The sequence below is a fragment of the Orbicella franksi genome, chromosome 14, assembly GCF_964199315.1.
Source record: "Orbicella franksi chromosome 14, jaOrbFran1.1, whole genome shotgun sequence".
NCBI lineage: Eukaryota > Metazoa > Cnidaria > Anthozoa > Scleractinia > Merulinidae > Orbicella > Orbicella franksi.
Window position 1 is genome coordinate 21,645,758 of NC_138158.1, and position 22,859 is coordinate 21,668,616.

A 22,859-nucleotide genomic window follows, 5' to 3' on the forward strand; every position below is an offset into this window, starting at 1 on the left:
AGAGCAGTTACCAGGTGAGAGTCGAAAGCTATCAGGCATTTACTTTGGTTTTGGTTTTCGGGTTTTAGTACGGTTTGAGACTAGACGGTGTAATCTAATTGGTAAGCAACTGGTTTGGCTTTGGCTTTACGACAATCAGTTGAAAACCGCTCTATGGCTACTTATATTACTTACATTACTACTTACATGCTCTTCTTGATAACGCTACTTACAATACTAATATGGCTCCTAACGCTACTTTCAATACTCACACGACTGCTTTTCCCCTTCCCTCCATCCCTTTATTGTTTAGTTTGGCAATTTTAACTGCAAGTAGGGTAGTAATCATTAGTTCTAGTATTTAGTTAACCTTGTCAACTTAGGCAAGTTCGCTGCCAGTCAAGGATAGTCTTTTTAGAAGATTTAAAAAGCAAAAACTGATACCTCATTCGTAAGGAATCAATTATTTTTCCTGGTTTTGTTGATTTCAAAAAACTGATAACGTGAGATCTCCAGACACTGAACACTCCTAAAACTTAAGCCACATTATGGCTTAGTAAATAATGCTGATTTTTACTGTAATTTTCAAATTTAGTTGTTTAGCGTTTTTCTCATTTTGTGATTTTAATACAACGCTTCATAAGCTGCAAACTACCAAATCTTTTGGTAGTCTATGAAAATAAAAGCTAACTACAAAGTTTGGATTTTTTGAAATTTTAGAATCATAGTTTACGTTGTTGAAAAATGTACTTTTTGAAGCACCGGCCGAGACTGAATAAATCGTGCATTTAATTTACAATCGCCTGGTCTTTTTAAACTGACTCCAAGCGATTTTGTAGAATTTTTGCGAAAACAAGTCGTCGGTTTAGTTAAACGCGTTCATTCTTAGCCGAAAAGTGTTGTCCAGGTTTTGGTGCTAGTGGAAAACAATATTTATTACCATATGCGCGCCCCCTCCGCCCCTCTTCAACATAAGGTTTATATCTCTTATTCGTTGTTTTAAAATCGTGCTAAAATTGTACGTTTTTTCCTCGCACGTCCTCCTGTTTGTTCCTAGTTTGGTAGACTACGTCTTCCGCTTGAGTGTTCCCACGCGAGGTTCCTCTGGCGATCTTTATGGGATCTTGGCCTGGGTGTGGCCATGTATTCTAAGCCATGTTCAAAGGATAGTTAAAATTATTTCTATCCAGTATGTAACGTAGTTTGTCCTTAAATATTAATTCTCAAACTGGATGGGATTCAAATTTATCCTGGTGGCTATAGGAAGGAGACTACACATACCCATTTTCCCTAATCCCGAAAATGGCGAATATCGTATTCTCAATTAAGTTCAAGTGATGAGGTCCCTTAAGGGGGTCCGTATGTCCCATAACCCCTTAATGTTTGGCCTGCATATCCCTGGGCTTGATTTCCGCCGCTCTCTCGAGTACGGTCTACGTTCCTCCTTGAGTAGCCTGCGAGCAGGCTCACGTTGGAGTACAAGCAGGCGCGGCTTAGCCGCGAGCTCCAATCGCTTTGCTCTTCGCCCCTCGCGCGCTTGACACAAAGGTGAGCCTGCTCGCAGGCTACTCCTCGAGAAGAGATATCCTTCGGGGAGGAGCGCTAGGTCCTTTCCCGAACAGCGGCTGGAAATCGTGCCTAACGTATCCCGTCAATTCCAGTTTCAAAATTAACAAGTTTCCTATTCGATATCACGGGATATCTCAGTGTTCTAAATATCCCATACCCCATTAATTTCTCCCCCAAATCCTGTGTTCCGTTAATTTCTACCGAAATATCTATCTAAATATCCCGTATTCAGCCTTTAACAGGGCCAAGGTTATCGAAAACATTTCTAGCTTAAAATAAGGCATCACACTGAAGCCATCTATTCTCGCGAGTTCTACCCCTCCCCTCGAGGCTTATATCCCTGGGATATAAAGAAAAGAAAATAGCTGGACAACACAGTTGGTTGTGCCTGTTTTTTTTTTGTCTTTTGCATCATACAGAATACAGAAAAAATCCCTTTTTTATCGACGTGAACTAGTCTGACGCAACCCATGGCCCTAAGAGCCAAGCGTTTTGTACTTCATGTAGTGTGGTAGTAAATTCTCCTCTGCTGGTGTTTATGGTGAGCGGTGAAGAAAGCAATGTAAAACTCGCTCCAGCCCCCTTTGCGTACTCGGATGAAATCATAATGCTCTGGATTCCGCTGAGCTTTAGCAAAGGTGTCGGGGTTGGCGCAGATGACTGGTATGGGAGAAATTACCAAAATAAATATATGATAACTTCAACGATTTAGCTTCAGTCATCGGAGATTAGGAAGTTCTTTTATCATATTGCCCATAAAAACCTTATGGGTGACAGATGGTTACAATTCTATAAACGCCTCTTGTAATTTATGATAATATATTTCTCACTCTTCATTTTTTACTTATTTTTTACTTAATTAAAAATCAAGTAAATGAAAAGGTGAGAAAGTTTTGAAAATAAACAGACAGTCAGGTTCTAAGCTTAGTGATCGACCGGTCAAACGGTACTGACCAAATGATTTTCAAAAGGCGTCTATTGAAAGATTTTTTCCGATAACGAGATTATTTGGTTTTGGAATTGGAACGAGCGACCATGCAAGAAAGATGAACTTTGCTCAAGTGAGGGAGTTATCCGGACGATCGACTTCGTTTCCAAGGAGTTTTTGCCGAAGGCCACGTTTTTTTGTCATGCAATGATGCAAAATCAGGTTCATATATTGATATATTTGCAGTCGCAATAATATAGCATCTTCTCGATGATTGGGAGATAAACACATAATGACTTCACAGCTACAACAAACGCGGCGAAAAAAATGACCTGGCTAATGGCGTGGTATTACTGTTCAACGAAGCCTTATCTTTGCTTTGTCGCTATAAAAAGCAAATTCTATAACTAACACTAATTTACTCTCACTTGACTTAGAATCTTCACAGCCCTCTATCTTCTGGTATTTTTGTTCGATAGTTGAACGCACGGGTAAAATCGCGAGAGAACTGGGCGCTAGCGCAAAGCAAGATGCTTGACGGGGTATAGGGTTTGGACTGCGTTTCGCGCTCGCGCTCGCGCTCGCATAGTTGGCTTTTTCTTTTGCGTGCGTTAAAACCAGAGAGGCTGAGAACAGTCTACTCTTGTCTGTAAGCCAAATATTTTGCAAGCGCGTTGAAAAATTACGATACGTTTGAGAATGACATGTACAATGGTTGAAAACATTTAACATTTAGAAATAACGTCTAAGAAATTTGTCTTGTTTTGACTAACCCTTGACAGATTTGTCTTGTTTTGACTAACCCTTGACAGTTTATAATATTGGCAGTTAAGGAAAAAAAAACTGATCTAGAGTAAAAAAAGAAAACTGAATGCCATGAAATATTTATCAGTTAGGGGTAAGTATTTACATTAAACAGTCTGTGTCCACTTAGTAAGTCCTCGCCGAAAGGAAAGTTACCCCGCAGAAGGACTTTTCAGTTTGAAATTGACGAATTTGCATCCAAGAAAAACACAACATAATTACAGGTAAAATTGGGCAAAATCACCAAATAATTTGAGAAAACACTCAATTTTCCGCATTAGAAATGTATCGTGGATGTTTTAATACGATATACATTAGTTCTTATCCTTAATATTTACAATGATCCTTAGCTAGTTTTTATTTTGTGTAGTTTTTATCACAAGAGGAAGTTACAGTTAACGCATAGAAGACAAAGTTTTCTCGTTTACGAGTCAGTTTTAACCTTTTTCATGCACTTTGTAATTGTTACATATTTTTTGCTGAAAAAGTAATATTGTTTCATTAGTATTCAGACTTAAAGCCTTAAAATGATGAATTTTATCTTTGCAGAAGGATTTGTGAACAGGTGTTTAAACTGAATGCGATGTCAAAGCTAAATTTATTCTGTCATGTTCTAAAATCTTTGAGCCCAGTCTTGTTTTCCAAACGTATGTTTCTTATCTTTATTACAGTTAGCTCGGAAAGCTCTTTAAAGTAGTTGTTAACCTTTTCAATAGGGAAGTAACGAAGAGAGAATAAGAGAACTTAAGTAAGTCTCTCTCTAATTAACAGCTCTGTTCACCTACGTTCACCTCGACATGTATGGTACGTTATCTATGAGCCCTTCATGCTGTTCGGTTGATTTTCATAGCCCTCCAAAAAAGCAAAAATGTAGCTGATCGCGGAATGATCACGAATGGTTGTGAGTACCGGTGCTCTTTTTTACCATTTTCTCAAACGTTCACAAAAGTTTGCAGATTTCCTAAAAAAGTCACGAAAAAAGTAGCACACTTACAAGTGATTTTAACTGTTTGGAAGCGATAACGATGTGCCATTGTCTCTAATTCTATGGCAAAAATAATAGTATTTTAATTAAACGCCATTCAGTGTTACATTTTTGAGAAATTTCTACCTAGTCTTATAACACTAGGTGTAAGATAAAATTACACAAATATCGTTTATCCGACTGTATTGGTCACGTTGATTATAAAATAGTGAATAGGAAGCAGTTTTTTTTTTTTTTTTTTTCTGTCAGTAACAAAATATCATCGCGAAAGAACAAAAGAAGAGTAAATGAATTTTTTATTTCATTGGTGAATCATCAATGGAAGCGATCTTTTAGCGTCTTTTTGTCTCGCTTGCATCTTGATATCCTGTACTGTCTAATGTCGCCCAGGAATATTGAGGCAGGCACTCTTAAAGGTGCGTAATTATGTTTCAGAGCATCTTAAATTCAGTATTCACAAGGATCGCGAACTGGCCAGTCTAAGTAAGTATTGGCTTGAATCTTCTTGACGAAACTCTTTTGCTATTTTTGCATGGCTTTGTTTAGTCTCAGACCAAGGTGCTGGTCACATTTTGTAAACAATTCAAGTCATAGAACATAGTAAGATGGATTTTTTGCGCAATGACACGTTCAAAATGTGTGGCAGGTGATTTGCAATATGGAAAAATATTTGTTTTCCATCTTCCTCTACGCCGTAAGAAATAATTACATTATTTTTTAGTTTCAAGAAGGTCAGTTATTCTATAGAAAGGAAAGAAATCCTTGTTGGGCGAATAAGACATGGAATGAATATTACAGACTTTTTTTGTGGTAAGCAAACTGCCATCTTCCAAAGAAGGAGCGACAAAAGTACTTTGCGACTTTGACCGTTAATGAAAAACAAGACTGTTAATGAAAAACAAGATGTCCAGACTGTTACAAGTCGAAAATTTCATAACGTTTCATTAGCTAAACCGTGCAGGATAGGTTGAATTCTAAGATAAGAAGCAAACAAGGAGCTATATTTTTTTACTCTTTTAATGCAGTTGGTAAATGGCGCTCGCTTTGATGGGTGAAACAGAGGGCGGATATAGTTAACAGTCTGCCGGAAAGTATGTATTCTTTTTGCTCACAGTTGTCAAGCTGTTGACAGATGTGATACGCAGTTTTAATTTAGTTTTGCGAAATCACGATATGTACGCCATCTGATGTTTTTTCGACGTTTGTTGCATTAATTAGGCGAAAACAGGGCCCCCGTTGATACCAGTCCTGCGACTGAAGGGGTCACCCTGTTTAAATATTGATTATTATTATTATTATTATTAAAATTGAAACTAATGTATTAGATACTTTAATTTATGTACAATGCTCCCTCCTTAAAAAAAGAGTTGTTTTCGCTTTTCTTTTTTCAGAACGATGTCATTTTCTCTTCTCGCGAAAGTTAAATAAACCAGTCAGGGGCGTACTTTTTAAATTTGGCAAAACTATCTTAGTCGTGTTTCTAATTGTAATCTGAATATTTATTTGGGACTGTGATTAACGCAAGTCGGAAAAAATGGAAAAAGGCGGACTCAAAAATCTGGTCAGATCAGATTTAGAGCTTATTGTGTAATATAAAAAAAAATGCTTTGGAGACCACTATAAAATGAATAAGTAAAATAAAGCATAAAGCCAAGTTCTTCTTCCACTCTATTGACGATTTTATCTGTTTTTGTGTTGATTCATTTAAAAACATCTGTTATCAGCTTTTCCTTGCAAGACTGTTGAATAGGATAAAATTTAATCCCAGCCATAAATCTATGTGAGATTTAATTACCGTAGTGAAACTTGCAAACTTAGTATTTAGTGTTTGCTTTGCAGACATGAAGACTTTTTGGCAGCACTTGTACATTTGTATTTTCGTCACAAGAACTTTCGTACACAGTTTCACACAACAGTGCAAGTCAGTTCCGTTTCACAGAGAAATTGGTTTTGCTTTGGATGGTCACGTGATTGAAACAAGTTCGTTGTATCCAGATGACTGTTTGTGGCATTGTAGAACTACAGTGAATTGTTTCTCTGTCAATGTGAGAAAGGTAACACACACCGTTGTTATATTTTTGTCTATTTGTCTAACGAAAGTAAATTAGTTATATGTAAGAGATGTACATTATTTCTTTTTTTATAACAGTATACTTTATAAGAATATCGAGGCTGAAATGTACAAACTTTAAGAATATTTTAAAAAGAAACCCGAGGCTGAGATTTTGAAAATAATATATATTTTTTTGTAAGTACAATAGAGTTATATGTTTTTAACTGAACTGTATAAAATTCTCCTAGCCCTGAACGACAAAACCAGCCAAAAAACCCCACAAAAATAGCACCAGCTATATGTTTGATCCAATAACATTTCTGCAAGACGCTCTGTGTCTCAGATCAGGCTTCTGTTGCCTGCAGACTGGCTCAAAAATTACTCCAACGCCATCAAAGTTATGATAGAACAGATAATTTGACGTTATTACTATAATCTAAGAATATTCACAACAATATTTTAATCCTATAATCGGCAGAAAAATAAGAATATTCAGCCTGGGCCGGAAAAACAATATTCTTACATGAAAAAGGAGTTATTAGCCGGCGGGGAGGTCCTTATTTGGAAAAAAAAATGCTTACTCAAGACTGAGGGCACAGTTTTTTTCCCAATAAGGACCGACCAAGGCCGGCAAAGAACGTGTTTATTTTTATTTTTCTCTTCGGTGTCCCTTTGAAAGCAACTTTTGTGTTGAATTTTTAATAAAACCGTTCAGTTTAAATCTGGCGTACGCGTGTGTTTGACAGTTCGGGCACACAAAGTGATACTGTTTGCATACTTGTTTGACTCTGTGTTGAATGTTGACTTTGTTTTACAATGTAACAAAAAACTTGAAAATTTGCCAAAGTTGGACATTTCGGAGCGCTCCGCACTCGAGGTCCGGATGGGAAATTCCTGACTACTGGAGCATGCGCAATTAGCCAATCAGATTCAAGGATATAGGATTCCGAACCGCAGAGTAACTGGATGTCTGCAGTAAGCTGCACCGTCTTACATGACGTAATGCGGGCTGCTCTGGTGGTGACACCATAGATCTTTCGTTCATTCTTTTAGTCAAAGGAAATTTTTACCACGATTGCTACTAATCTCCCAATCTGATTGCCTAATTTGCCGTTGTCGATAAGAGTCCAGATAATGCTGCTCGTGTCAATTTGTCAGGCTCTTGGTCGCGCTCTGCAAAAAAAAAAAACGTTTTCTTCGACGTTGATATTGTGGTAAAAAACAAATCAAACATCGAACCGGATATGTCTTATCATATCCTCAGAGGAGAATAAGGTATATATTGGGAATTAGTATCACCCAACTAGTGGACTAATGCAAATCCTGCATTTTGATTGGCTACGCTACTAGAGGACTATTAGTAATAGTCCTCGAGTAGCGAAATTGGCGCAATCGAGCGTGACGCTTTCTTTCGTTTTATTCCCAAACAAATATTTCTTCAACTTGCATTTGCTAACTTTATTATTGCCTTTTCTGTCCGACTAGTTGGGTGATACTAAAACAATTAGACCGTTCGCCCTCAAGGGCCACGGGTCAATATAAAGCCCATTCGGCTTCGCCTCATGGGATATTGACCCGTAGCCCTTGCGGGCTACGGGTCTAATTGTTAATTAACTCTCTTAATATATAACCATTTGTCCTCTCTTATATTTAACACTTAGCAAGAGAAATCCATCTCATAAGTACTATCTTTTAATCTGTACTTGTTGTTCCGAGCGCTGTGTGTTCTAAAAGTGTTTACGTCATTTATCTTGTCAGATAAAACCAGGTTCATACTTGTGTGAATCGAATAATTCCACCAAAGATGTCGAGCCTAGAAAATTGATTAAAAAGCCTGGGTATGAGTACAGAGGGTTTACGGTAAGTTTTCCTCGGAAGTAACTATTAAGGAGCCTGACGAAATTTTCTGTCTGCGTTCCTTTAAATTTTCTGCCCCTGTTGACTTAGTGACTTAACCTGCTTACAATGCACAAAGAGGACAAAAAGAAAATTGAAAGCAATAGAGAATGCAAAACGGAATGGAACGCGGAACGCAAAACGTATACTGAAGAGCTGAGCGCAAAGCGGAAAACGAAATAGAACGTAAAACGAACGTGTAGAGGGACACAAAAAGAAGCACAAAACGAAAATAAAAAAGAAAAGTGAAAACGGAACGGAAAGCGGAGTGGAAAAGGGAACGAAAAAGAGCAGACAGAACGTGAAGCGAGATACAAAGCAGAATGCAAAACAGAAGGCAAAACGGAGCGGAACTAGCTGAAATGTGACTTTCACCTTATGATATCATTTGTTTTTCTTTGTAGCTGGAAATCTACCATTCAGGAAGTGATTCATATTTTAGAAGAGCTAGTAAGTGGCTTATTTATCACTTTGCCTACAGTATATTATGTTACGCGGGAATCCAGGCCTTTTAAGGACTCAGTAACTACGGTTTACACAGACATCGCTGCTCCACTGCTCAATCCTAGTTCTTCATGATAATGGCCAGAAAAATTCCACACTAATGACGTAGCTAGACAAAGATTCACATAGCGTCTCTGATTGGTTGTTACTTGCGCGGTAAAATTCAAATCGATTCACCAGCCAATAAGAGAAAGAGTAACTAAACGACATATTTAAGAAGAGTTACTTACTTCTTTTAAGTTGAAGCCAAGAAGAATAGGTCATATTCGTATACTCGGTATAGGATTGGAACTAGCTTGAAATGGAGGCTCAGGCGGTTAAAAAGAGATTCAATAAAAAGATGAAGATTCTCAATTCTCAGCCTCAGTTCCAAGCTCAGGTTTCAGTCTAATACCGGGAATACAAATTTGGCCTATTAACTGAGAACGCGGATAGTCAGAAGATTAATTTACGGAAAACGAACAATTACCTGTGCGTAAATGCCATAATTGATGTTTTTTGTGCTTGTAGTTTATCCAGATGGATGGTACCTTCAAGGAAATAATCTCTACAAGTATTTTCCTGTGAAGAGAACTTGGCAGAGGGCAAAAGAATTTTGCGTTTCCATCGATGCTGAGTTAGCTTACATCCCAAATCAAGATATAAACGAGTTTGTTTATAGAAACCTGTTGCAACATGTAAAAACAAAAGTTGGTATGTTTATAGAATTAAACGTATTTGTCACAATTTTCAAAATTTTAAAATAAGAGAAAGTCAACTATTTGTCACACCTCACGTATTCCTCTCAAATTTGCAGGGTGTGTCACAACAGATGACTTGATTGGCTGCTGGCTTCTTGACAGCTCTGACACTGACGTGATGTATGTTCAGTGTTAACACTTTAGTGATAACTTTGACCCTCAGTTTTTGTGGGAATAAATTTGCCTTTTATCCAGAGCTCTAATGTCCTTTGAAGGAACTAGTTATGCCCTTGGATATTTAGTCATTTTGCTGGTGGAAAACGTTAAAAAATTAACAATTTGATTATGAGCTCGAGATTTCTTTTTACAACAACCGTAGAAGTTCTCGCGCGCTCGATCATCGACTAATTTTCATTGTCAATAAGCGAACAAACACATAAATTTATAATTTATGCGATGCGTCAACGAGCGAGATTGGACAATTTCTCATCGTGAAAAACAAATTGACGTCAGTTTTCCATGCTTCTGTCCTGTTATTGACAATGAATTTCGCCATAACATTGTCAAAGTAGTCTGCGGATCCACTCGGCTATTGCTTCATGAACCCACAGCTACTTTGATTGAGCGAACGGCATTTGTGATAGAACGCTAGTAGATTTATACTATTTTTTAATATTTCAGACCGAAAGGTGGAGCATCTTATCAATACGAAGACGGAGTCAGAGCGTTGTACATGGACGGCAATGGAGCGTACGCTGACACGCCAGCCGTCAGTCTTCAATTTCCCGCATTTACGATCACGTGCTGGGTGAAGGTCTTAGAGCCCGCCAAAACACCAGGCTACATCTACGCTGACTGGTCAGCACCGCATCAGTTTTCCATTTGGGTTCACGGTGATTGGAAGGTCATCTATTTCCAGTTTAGAAACAAGAACGGAAAAAGCGTATTGGCCATGTATACGTGAGTTTTGAACTTGCAATTGAAAAACCTAAAAAGCCACATTTATCATTTTTGTCATATTCTTCAATATACGAAAAAATTTGAATTGATTTCCTCAACTGAGCAAATCCCCACCGGTTAGTTCACCTATAATACTAAAATTTTTTCATCTTTTTTACTAAATAATTTTGAAAACTTAAAGGTATAGGAAACAGAGGGGAATACATATGGGTTATCGACCAAGCATGAGGTCAGGATGGCTAGATATTGGCCTCGTTCTTTTCTCACGTGTTTATGGACCGAGACGGAGTCGAGGTCCGTAAAATCGCTAAAACAGAACGAGGCCAATATCCAGCCATCCTGACCAAACAAGCTTGGTCAATGATGAATTGACCAATTGCGGGAGACAGCAGGTAGTCCCGAGCGGGCGAGATAGAGCCATCTTGCCCGTGCCCGCTCCGGTAGTCAATCACAGCGCAGGATTTGGTTTATCTTGCTCTCTCACGGAGCTAGCCATATAATAAATCATATTCATGGACATGCTAAAAGTGGTACTAATCATTGCGTTATCTATATTTTCTATTTTCTTTAGAGCAATCTCTTACAACGTCTGGGTACACGTGGCTGTCACGTGGTCTCAAGTCAGCCGTATTGCTAAGATATTCATCGATGGGGTAGAGTCTGCGAGCAAGGCAGTTAACGCAGGTTTATCGAGCTATGAAATTATGAGCAATTCTCACTCGTACTATCAAGTTGGAATGAAAAAGGACTCTTCAAAAACATTCTATGGCTTTGTGAGAGACCTCAAGGTGTTTAAAAGGCTGCTGACCGCCAATGAAATCAAGCAAGAAGCTGGTAGGTTTCCTTACTAGGGGTGTCAATAAGAGGAGGCTATTCTTTTGAAGTTTCACGGTTAAATTTTAGGTCATTTGACGCTTGACGGTTAATTTTTCGGAATGACGTTTATAACACGAAATTAAAACGCAAATTTAACTGTGATGTGCCATTCTTGAATAATCCAATTAGTCCTATAATTTGTGCATTAAAGATACGGTTTTAGTCCTCAAATATGTGTCTAATTCTGAGCGTAATTAGATCACCTTTGTTACCGCTGGACGTATCAATCGCCTGCTCTGACGACTAGAAGTTTAAGGACTTACACATAAATGTACTTCTGTGATATATTAGAACGATCATTTATAAACAGCATAACCTTACCCCATTTAACTCAATCGTTTAGTTACTAATTAAGGATATCTGAGACATTTGACGGCTACTGCGTTTTTGATGGTTGACGATTAATTTTTTGGCAATTTGACTATGGGTGGTTTACCCCATTGAGACCCTCGTAGGTTACCCTTCTGATCTGTGCTAGGAAGTGTTGTTCTGGTCTGGAGAAAGTACTGACCATACAATATGTGAAGGGAAAAGGTTTTGCCAAGAACATCTTGAATTGTCCTCAGTCACGTGACCAGGTTAATTTACCTACGTACATGTACATTTTTCCGGGTTAAAGCTACTTTCTCTTTTGAGTTAAAAATGACTTCGTGTGCAGAGTAATGCTTAGAGAAAGATACGTGTACACGTAGTAAACTGGACGGAGAGCCATGTGAGAATCGTCTGAACACCATGTGAAAATCTTGAGAAAACCCTGCTCGAAAACCCTGAGAGATGTTAAATCTTGAGAGAAGCAAATGAAAAGACTGCGAGAAACACGGGAAACTGCCATTGAGAACTATGAAAAGCACAAAAAGCTGTTCAGACAGACAGGCGACAGACAAATAGACATAGGCGTCTGGGCACTTTCGGACTTGGGGGGCGGTATCTTTCTTGCCCGAAAAAATTACGCAATGCCCGAATGCGTGAGTTTTGAAATCGGGATGCAAACGCACTCAAAATGCGTGAAAAACAAAAACGTTTACAAAGATAGTTATATTGAAAGGTTGCATACTCAATGACCTCTATCAATCTAGTAAAATCTAAAACTTATGAAAAGAAAAAAATCTTCTTTTTATGGCGCTCTTTCACCGATCGGCTGATCAGTAACAGAGACATGGGTGGACGACCGTTACAGAAGCTATCCTATAGTCGAGACGAGCGTCTCGACATACTCGCGACGTTCAAAGAACAACACGAGGCATTGTTAGAAGTCCTTCTTGTTTTGGCCACAGCAGACTTGCAGCGTACACTGCAAGCCTTCCATGAATTCAGGAGCCACGTAAATAAGATGGTAAACAACATGGACGTACTAGAGAAACACCTCCACAGAAAAATTCAAGAAAAAATTGAAACACCTCATTGTTATGACATTCCAAACGGCTCTTTTCAGAGCTTCCAGGAAAACAAAGGCCTTGGTCTTCGTTCGCTTTGATTCATGTCCTTGTTCTGTCGATGGAAAATTGAGAAAGAAAATAATATCCTTATCGTGGATTTCCAAGATACACATTTAACCGACTTATAGCTAACAGAAAACCCCAGGTCACTCAAATAATTTCAGTCTAAGTCCTTTTTTGCAAGGCAAATGTCAGAGAAAGTAGCTAAGCCTTGAAACCTAAAAGGAAAGGCCGGAAGGGAAAAGAAAGGCTGATTTCCCGACTGTTACCATGGCGTCTTCGGTGCGCAACGATAATTCAGATCAGCAGCAGATACAAATGGTACCTACTTTTGGTAGCAACTCTTTTAAGAAACCACTCGACGGCCTACAGACCTCCGGTCGGGCGTCTAATAACAGAAAGACATAAAAAGTAGGAACCTTTTTTAAGAGTTTTTGAAATCAAGCCAACAGCATTATTTTGTAATATTTCTTCTCAAGTGTCGTTGCCCGAATCATAAGCGTTTTGCCCGAAAAATCACGTAATTTTCGTAGCTGGGGGGGGGGGGGGGGGTTGATTTTCTGGTTACGTTATTGCAACCTTTTTACCACTTTGTCGTTCTATATAAACAAAAGCATGCATTCATTGTTTTATTCACAGCGCAAACGCCGCAGAACACCCAGTCTGGAGTGTGGCTTGGTCTGAACGACATTTCATCGGAGGGAAACTATGTCTGGAGTAACCATGCAAACGGACGCGCTGCATCATTCAACAACTGGTCTCCAGGGCAGCCAAGCTCGCTAGCTGGTGATGAAGATTGTGTCGCCATGGTTACGGGGGATGGTATTTATCAGAGTCAATGGAAAGTCAAACGATGTGACGACCAAAATGAGTTTGTGTGTTGGAAAACAGTTTGAGTCAAATACAGCATGTGAGTGTAGTTGCATTGTCAGATGTAATCACAGTTAAGCAGTCATGGCATCATTGCTAGAGGCAATGGAGGAAGTTGACGTTTCCAGAAGAAATTCTACTGACAGTAGACGTTGATAGCAATCAACTGAGCTCTCCCTTCGAGGCGCGAAAACTCGGCGAAAAGTACTAGAGCTAAACCCTTTGTCTCCTTCGCCAGACTTAAAAAGACTTCGCCAGAGTTAAAAATAACGGGCACATAATTGTGAGAGAGAAAAACTGATTAGCCTTTTATCCTCCCCAGTCTTTATGCAGAACAAGTTATAGTTATTGGTCGGAAACAGAACAAACGGAAAGGCAACCAGAGGTAAATAAAGAGTACACGTGACCCCCACATCGTGTAAGAAAAGAAACGTCATCTAGACTTCGCAAACTCATTAATAACTCATCAAGTTTAAAGAAAGGAAATCATGATCGTGGCGGTGTTTGGACATCCGACCTTAATTAGCATAGATTTCTGCGATTTTGTTTCTACATTCTCTCCTTAGTTTTAGTTTCGATTGAGAAGATATATAAAAAACCCATGACCGTGTAGACCACATTTCCAAACACCTCGAAGCTCGTCAAAAATACTCCGATGCGCGTCTTATTTTCAACTCTATTCTCGGTTTTTGGAAATGTGGTCAAACACGTTCTTTCGTGTTTCATATATTACTATCTAGTGAAAAAAGTCAACATAAAATCACTTACGCTTGTGTGGAAGCAAACATTTTAACAAGAGTAACGACACGAACAATGTATAACAGTGTAAAGTGGAATGTTTATTACTTAAATGTTTTCAAGGTCACCCTATGGAACAATAGATTGTAAAGTTATACTTGACGCTTATCACCCGATAGTTTTGGTAAATTCGGAGGATCATTTTTTAATTTCTCCTAACATCAAGAGAAGTGCTAGTTTTGCAACAATTTGGTGTAATAAGGTAGTTGAAAGATATTTCTCAATGATTGGCTGAATTCATTGGTATTTCATGCAGCAGAGGAAAATGGGTGATTTAGCGCGCTAATTCCAGTAAGGAGCCTCTTTTTAATGAGCGTTCCCCTTTGAGCACCGTTTTCTAATATGCATGCCTGCTTCAATAAGCGCCCCTCTGCGCAAGTGACATTATGTACTTTGCGTAATGCTTAGCACCTAAGTCTTATGACTAGACCTTTCACTGAATTTTCACTGAATTTCACTGAATTGCATGCCTAACTTGTATCTTTCTGGAAATTTTCAAAAATCTTCTAAATATATCACAAAACTTTTTTCTAAATATCTCGAAAATTTTTCTAAATTTCTCCCATTTTTGTGGTAAAAATACACTGATTTTTAATCACGTAGAGCAACATTTTCGGGAGTAGTAGGAGTTGAGCTCGAGGAAGACGATTCAGGCACTTCGATGTAACCAGCATCCGCCATTTTAGAAAATTGCTACTTTAGCCCTGTCAGTGATACGGAATACATTTTTTGAGTAGAAAATCACTGAACTGGATTTTTGCTGGCATAGAACAGAGAACTGTATCAAGAAATAGCTAGGAAATCACAGGGCTAAGCCAGAAAAAGCTATGAGTATTTCTAAATATCCCGACATTTTTTAAATATCTCGGAGATTTTTAAATATCCCTAAAATATCCGGATGTTTTTGGAAAGGCCTACTTATGACTATGCCAAACCGTAATGTTACAGTTCTTAAGCCACAGTTTTGTATAATAATGATGATAATAATAATGATGATGATAATGATCATGATCATGATCATGGTAATGATAATGATAATGATAATGATAATGATAATGATAATGATAATGATAATGATAATGATAATGATAATGATAATGATAATGATAATGATAATGATAATGATAATGATAATGATAATGATAATGATAATGATAATGATAATGATAATGATAATGATAATGATAATGATAATAATAATAATGATAATAATGATAGCCATTTATATAGCGCTTTTTCTATAAATGCCCAAAAGCGCTTTACAGTGTGCGTCGTAAAACTTACAAAACCTACGACAAAATTTACAAGTTCTATTGTGTTCTACTGTTGTTCAATAAAGTGCCGTATCACATTCTGATTTTCGGCACATGTGCATGCCAATAGAAGGAAAGGAAAGCCCCACCCGTGGAGGCAGCGTGGCCGAGTTGTTAGGGCGCCGGACGTGAAATCCGGAGGTCGCGGGTTCAAGTCCGGCTCTGACCACTTAGCTGGAGTCGTTTCTCGGTAGACCCTAGTTCAGCTCCTCGGTCATGCTTGTATATAGCCAACTGGTCTGCCTCCCGCCGGTTGGGATTTTTAAGCCTATTACGTTTAGTTGATATATTTGTTTCCTTCATTTAAAGTGGCATGCCTGTGAACTAGCTAGGTGTAGCTAAGCGCATTGACCACTATAAACAACAACAACAACTCCTAGTAAGAACCCTCAGTTATTAGCACCCACCTTGAGCTACCAAAGGTAAATCGGCGCACCAGACGCTAGATCGAGACATTATACGCGAATGCTGGAGAGTCATTAAAAGGAAAAGACTTTTGTTCAACATAATAATCAGAATTTCTTGATAATTCCTATTTCCTAGCGATTCTTACTTCTTAATATTAGATTTAATTCGCAGTTGAATGATAATCACCTTGTACAGCATAATTAATAGCACAGGTACCAAGGGAAAGTATTGCTCAATAGCTTTCATGTCAGAGGATAAAACATTAAGATTTCACTACCTTTACATGTACAGCATAATTGTTCATTATAAACAATACCACATAAATTTAATTTGATTAATTTCATTTCATTTGAGTTGTCACAGTGTAAATTAATCAGCTACCGAGATTTCTTTCATATAATTACAATGAGGGGAAAATCCTTGTTCAGATTTCATCCTCTTCCCTTCACTGATACTCTGGAGATTGCAATTTATCTTACACCTAAATATGAATATACCCCGTTATAGCTACTAGAATGCTTTCTGTCCACACTACGCCGGAAAAGTTTGAAAACGCAACAATCACCGGTCGTTTTAGATTTGTGTTTGAGGAAAACTCAGGCTGGGAAATCACGTGATGATCGTAACGCCGTCGTTTCCGAAAAGCTCCGTTTGCAAAATTAAAATATTTTCCTCTCACACTAGAACGCAAAGCCGGCGTTTTCAAATTCCTCCGGTTTGAAGAGCGTTTATTTTCGAAAAGCTTCGTTTTCGTGGCGGATTAGGGTGGACGGTTAGCCTAACCGTAGAAATAAAGCTTCGTTTCCAAATTTCTCCGGCATAGTGTTTTGTGATGAGTTTATGTTTTCTCACAAACAAAGCTTGACTGCACATCGCAGTTTGTCTCTTTCCATGTTTCTCGACTAGTACCATTCCCTCCACCGATAACCACGCAGTCTTCATCGGTCGAATTAACGCTCGGTTGTCCCGGTTCCCAGTTTGTGAATACAACGGCGTTTCCATTGCTCCAGACATATTCTTTTTCAGTCGAAATGTCGTTTAGGCCTGTCCATGCAACGGACCAATCTGGAAAGAATCAAGGGATTTCCATTGTAATTGAAAACAGCTTAGTTCACGGCAAAACCACAGAGGAGCGTCCGATTTGTGTTGTAATAATTGTTGAAATAATAAATAAAATAATGATGATAAATAAATAAATAATTAAAAAACTAATCCTTACATCAGAGAGAGAAGATGGAGACTGATATAAACTTAAAAAAGAAAACGGAAAATATATCAGTTTCCCGCTTGTTTTTTTGTTTGTTTGATTGTAATAACCCGGCCTCAAACATTTGCTTCTTGTAAATAATTCATCTGACTAATTTAGCAAACTTGATTATGACTTAGCGCAAAACATTTCCATGACAAGAATACCTTTCCAGCCATTTACATCCAAATTAGGATTTCCTTTTTGTCATACAACTTTAAAGTTAAAAATTTTTGTTACTATTTTCCCAAAAGGCGCTTTGGGTCTGATAGTCTAAATCTTTTGGCTTCGAGTTTTTCCTCGAAGGAAATTGAATTTTCGATCTGAATGGCAAGTGATATTCTTTTATATTATAAAAAATTCAAAGCTTCCTACCACGTAGCTCTGGAATAAGCCAGCTACTGCGAATCCGCAATCCAATAATCGTGATTATTATAAAAAAACAAAGAACAAATAAAGAATAAATAATTAATACGAAAAACAGTCAAACGTACCACTCGCGTTAGACAAATTTGCCTCCGTCAGTATTTCACTTTGGTTTAAAGCTTTCTTGAAAACCTTCAGCTCTTTGATAAATCCATGCAGATTTTTGTCTCCCGACTCAGCCTTGGTCTTGCTTTGAGCTCCTATGATGTAAACACTGTGTGAGTTATTCATGGCTCTGTAGCTAGATTTCCCGTCTTTAACGTAATGACGACCTCTTGGTCTACCGTCGAAGAAAGTTGAACCAAGCCGTTCTTCTCCGTTCCACACAGCTGCCACGTGCACCCAAACATTATTAGGAATTTTTCTACAAAAAACAACAAATATAAAAACATCTTACAAAGAAATTCCCTGCGGGGGGGGGGGGGTGGGGGGAGGGGGAGCTACTCCCTGTAATGGCCTATACGGGGAGGTTACACCCGAAAGGACCACCTTTTCCAGGCTTCAGGTATATAACAGGATAGGGATTTCACAAGTTGAGGTATATGAAAGGGTAGGGAAATCTGTCCTTGACTCTTGCCACAACCTGAACTGAATGAATGATACTTGTTTCTTCTGGTTCTCTCCTGATGGACCTTGATATCCTCCTGTAGTATTGTTTATTAACCGTCATTCCAAGGGTTTAGAAAAAGGATGCAGTGTTCTAAAGTAGGTATGTGAAGAAAGGGGTACCTTTTCTGTCAAAATGATATACGAAAGAGTATGGGGTTCTGAACCTCAGGGCGGAGACTCCCCGTATAAAACTTTGTGTAGAATGCCCCCGGGAGTTCCCTCCCCCGAGGGATAGTGTCTCTTTAAATTAAATCCGAAATACGTCTGGAGTTCTATCCATTAACTATTTGCATCCATGCACTTACCCACCGTAATACGACAGCAGGCTTTCGCCCTTATTATTCCTTAACTGGAACGCCAACCTCTTATACGATTGGTGTGTCCAAAGTGTAAACTTTTTCGGCTTCGTCCAGTCACTGCAGATATAACCTGTACTCAGTGCCTTCAGCCAGAACGTGATGGTGAACGCGGGATATTGCAGGTTGGCAGCCGGTGTCTCTGCATAGGCGCGTTGTCCATCCAAATACAGAACAGTTTTGCCTTCGTCGAATTTGTAAACAGCACCATTTTGTAAACTGCATTATAGTAAAATAAAAACAACAACAACTACTTTATTTTCTCATAGATTTACAGTTGTACAAAAAGATATTAAACAATCAGCTTATTCGCTCTCGATTTCTATCGCGTGATAGTTGACGAGGGCGCAGCCCGAGTCAACTATCGAGCCTTTCAAAACTTTATGTAAATCCTCTTCACAAACACTTCGAAAACGCCAAGAAGCGACCGTCATTTTGTTAACAAAGGCACCTGCTACGCTACTCACTATTTATCACAGAATAGATAGTGAGTAGTGTAGCCAATCAGAGAACGGCATTCGTGATACAACGCTAGCAGATTTATACTGAATATAAATAGAGGAACAGAAAAAAATACTGTATAGTTGAGTCTGGAGACTGAGGGAAACCAAACGTTTTCAAGTCAGTCTCCAGCTATTGTAAGGTTTCTATTCACGGACATTCAGAGTATACAGAACTCTTAAAGATGATTTCCAGTCCGTATTGCACAGTCTCAGCACCCCAAGGTTTATAAACATTATAAGTTCTCACTCCACATACCTTATCTTTGAGGCCTTTCAAATTCTCTTTCCAACAGCTTCATTGATTTTTAATTACAGCTGCGAAGTTTTTTCATCAAGTGATATGAGAAAGAACGGAGCAAAAAGCTTCGCATCCATAATGGCGGGTTTTTTTTTCAAACCCTGAATTTACTTCTTGTAAGAAGTTGCGAAATGTTTACATTTTGTGATGTCTTACATGAAACGAAACAGAAAACGCAAACAAACTCTCGAGAGTGCGCATTACAGACTGGAAATCATCTTTAAAGTGCACCTAACCCCCAAATTTTTTTTTCGCTAAAACGAATCTAGACTTTATTTGAAGCATTTGGGCAAAGAAATTTTTGAATTTGGTTGAATCCTCGATTTTCTATGCCCTTTCAAAGTCGCGCTTGAAGTGTTTCACGACCGCGTTTTAGGGAGTCTGGGGCGGCGGTACCTGATGACGTATACCCAGGAACCAAACACAATGGCGCCTCAGTCAACTCTCTGTATTTGCTCGAGAAAATGGAACACAAAACTAATCGTTCCGATGTATTTTGGGACTAAAACGTCCAAGTTTTGTCTCAGAATCATTTCTTTTTCGTCACTGGAGTCAGAGTTAAGTTTCGATTCGGAAGACTCCGAAATAAACTTCGATCGAGCACGTTCGACAACTGTGAACTCACTGCTTAGAGCTTTGAGAGCAATTTACAATATTTCAAGCGACGAAGGGGAAGACTTATTTGCGGACGAGCTGCTTGTATATTAGGAAGTGGAGGAGCAGGCAAACGAAAAGCAGGAAAGAAAACTCAAGGACTGCTTTGGATGGTAATTTCGTCAACTAAACATAAGATTCCCACGCGTGTTTATAGCCCGTTTACATTTGTCCTTAGCGAGAATGTATTTTACCAAGGTGTGATTGTTCTGTTAAATCCAGCTTGTGTTTTACTTTCAGTTGAATGCTTCATGTTTATAAAAGCGACGTACGTGTCGCAGTTTTCGAGACTTGATGACCTCCAAAACATTGGCTTCGATCGATTGAAAATAATTTTTTGTTTGGACCTGTATTTTTGAAGCTGCGGGAAGCAAGGCGGAAGGAAACATTTCATACAATTACCGATTTCACATTGTCACACGTTTTAAGTCGTAACTCCAAATAACCAATGTAAATTGTTCTCAAAGTTTGCAGCGAAATTCGTCGGATAAGCGAAAAGGATGTGTTCCCTAAGCGGTCCGCACATAATGTTACGCGGCCATATTTTCGACGCTATTGCACAGAGTCTTTGTCGCACTGCTGATTTCCAAACCTTGGAAAAACTCTGTGAGTCTAACAATTTTGTTATCATGTAATTCTAAAGGATTAATCTTCGACTTTCATCTAAATCGAAAGAGAAATAAGTGTTGGTTAGCGGCGTACAGTTGCGATCTATTTACATATCAGTATAACGCTTCTTGATCATGATCGGATCACACAACTTTGTATGTTATAAATACTGCGGGATTGGAAGATATAGGTTGTAGGTAGTATTTCTACAAATTGCTGGTTAGCTTTAAGCAGAAAATTTATGAAAATAGCGTTCGAAAGTCTGCGGAACAAATTCCAGTGAGAGTTCTTCGATGGTTCTCACAGATTCAGTTCGCTTGTTTCGGTTCGACAAAATCAATCATCGTTTACGTCTTTGCTGCACCATTAGCCGATCAACGTCAGTTAATTGTACAGTGTATCTTTCTTTAAATCTGGAATATTGCTGCAACCGCCGATAGCACCTCTGGAACGCGTTTCTGCGCACTTTTCGAATGTGTATTGCACCATCCTGAAGGAAATGAGAGGACGTGAGATATTCAACCTTCCTGGGTAGACGTCACAAGAGCCGCTAGACCCATTCTCCTCAAACTCGGTCGTGAAACAAAATGACGGTGTTTTGGAACTATTTTCGCGATTTCGTCGGGGCACAGAAAATCGAGGATTTAACGGAATGCAAAATTTTTTTCGCAGAACTATTTCAAATAACAAGTAGATTCGTTTTAGCGAAAAAAAAATTTTGGGGGTTAGGTGCACTTTAATAGAGAGATGTGTACAAGGTATAATAGAATGAGGAAAATCAATACAAGTTTTCAGAATGTTGTTAAGACGGTAAATAACATTTCAGTTGTATAGAAAAGTTGAAGGCATTGAGATCTTTAAGGTGAGTGGGGATATTAGTCGCTGTATAAGCAATTGTTTGTTCTCCAGAATCGGTAAGCACTGTAGATTTTGTCTAGATAATTGTCTAGGAAAAATCTAGGCGAAAAGGTTTTGGTAAAAATCTGCGCCGGGCTAAGTACGTTCCACACCGCGGGAGCTTATCCCGAGTTTCGTAGACTAGATATATTTCTACTACCCCCTGGGTGGGATGCTAGTCCATCGCAGGGCTACCCCCAGCACTATATTCACCGGTACCTATTGTGAGAGGTACTATGAGAGTACTGAAAGTGTCTTGCACAAGAACACAATGAAAAGATTCCGGCCAGGGCTTCGACCCAGAACACTCGATTCGGAGTCTTGATTAAGCGGTATTCATTAAGCTGTTCCCCCCCCCCCCTCCCTTCAATATGAAAAATGACTAATACTAATAATAATAGTAAAAATAGTAATAATAATAATGATAATAGTAATAGTAATTTTAGTAGTACTAGTAATAATAATAATAATAATAATAATAACAATAATCAATAAAATAATAATAACTATAATTAAAAATCAAACTTTATAATAATAATAATAATAATAATAGTAATAGTAATAAAGCCTAGAGGTCTAGATCTTTTTCCTTTTCTTTTATTTTAACTTACGTTACATCGCTGTCAAAACCATCCAGACGCCAGCAGCTCTCAATGTCTGAAGAATATCTGCAATCTTAACAAAACTTGAAATTTTCATATTTTATAGTTGATACTGGTCTGAAACTAGTCTGATGATTAATACTGGTTATTCTCATAAGGTAAGTGTGAAAATGCATCGATAGTTTAACATATCACTCAAACTAGTCTGTCAGCTTGCGTTCAAGTTATAGGAGGCCTCTGGGACAGAAAAAAATAACAGAGGACAGAAACGTATCTACAATAGCACTCAACAACACTGACTGACCTTTTCTTATGTGAGTCTTCCCCCGGGATTTTACTCACCTTGACGCTCGACCGTCTTTTCCACTAACGAATGAATAAAGTCATTTTCCTCCTTGCTGTTGATAGACACCAGGTCCCCGCCGAGTGATTGACAGAACTGCCGTGCTTGCTCCCAAGTTTTCTTCTCAGAAAAGAACTTCAGTGACTTGGAGCCGAAACGATACCAACGATCAGGGAGGGCTATGAAGAACAGAAGGAACAGTGCCTTTTATCAAAGCTCCCCTAAGAACTTAGAGAAGTGGGAGCAGGGGGAAAGGT

The 22,859-nt window shown here is 38.6% G+C and overlaps 1 protein-coding gene across 1 annotated transcript; it reads left to right on the top strand.

Moving 5' to 3' along the window:
- Positions 1-4,675: 4,675 nt before the first annotated feature.
- Positions 4,676-15,350, top strand: LOC145468276 (uncharacterized). Its single transcript, XM_081451965.1, has 9 exons — positions 4,676-4,748; positions 6,105-6,319; positions 8,077-8,178; positions 8,619-8,664; positions 9,229-9,411; positions 9,515-9,578; positions 10,080-10,358; positions 10,930-11,192; positions 13,310-15,350. Exons 2-9 carry the CDS (start codon positions 6,107-6,109, stop codon positions 13,564-13,566), a joined length of 1,407 nt encoding a protein of 468 aa, XP_081308091.1. The 5' UTR covers positions 4,676-4,748; positions 6,105-6,106; the 3' UTR covers positions 13,567-15,350.
- Positions 15,351-22,859: the final 7,509 nt, after the last annotated feature.

What these genes read in the sequence shown, in the direction of transcription:
- LOC145468276 (XM_081451965.1), top strand. Translation starts at nt 6,107, where the DNA reads ATGAAGACTTTTTGGCAGCACTTGTACATTTGTATTTTCGTCACAAGA. An exon ending in AGCTCTGACACTGACGTGAT is followed by an intron (nt 9,579 to 10,079) that starts GTATGTTCAGTG and finishes TTAATATTTCAG; the next exon opens with ACCGAAAGGTGGAGCATCTT. An exon ending in AGCGTATTGGCCATGTATAC is followed by an intron (nt 10,359 to 10,929) that starts GTGAGTTTTGAA and finishes TATTTTCTTTAG; the next exon opens with AGCAATCTCTTACAACGTCT.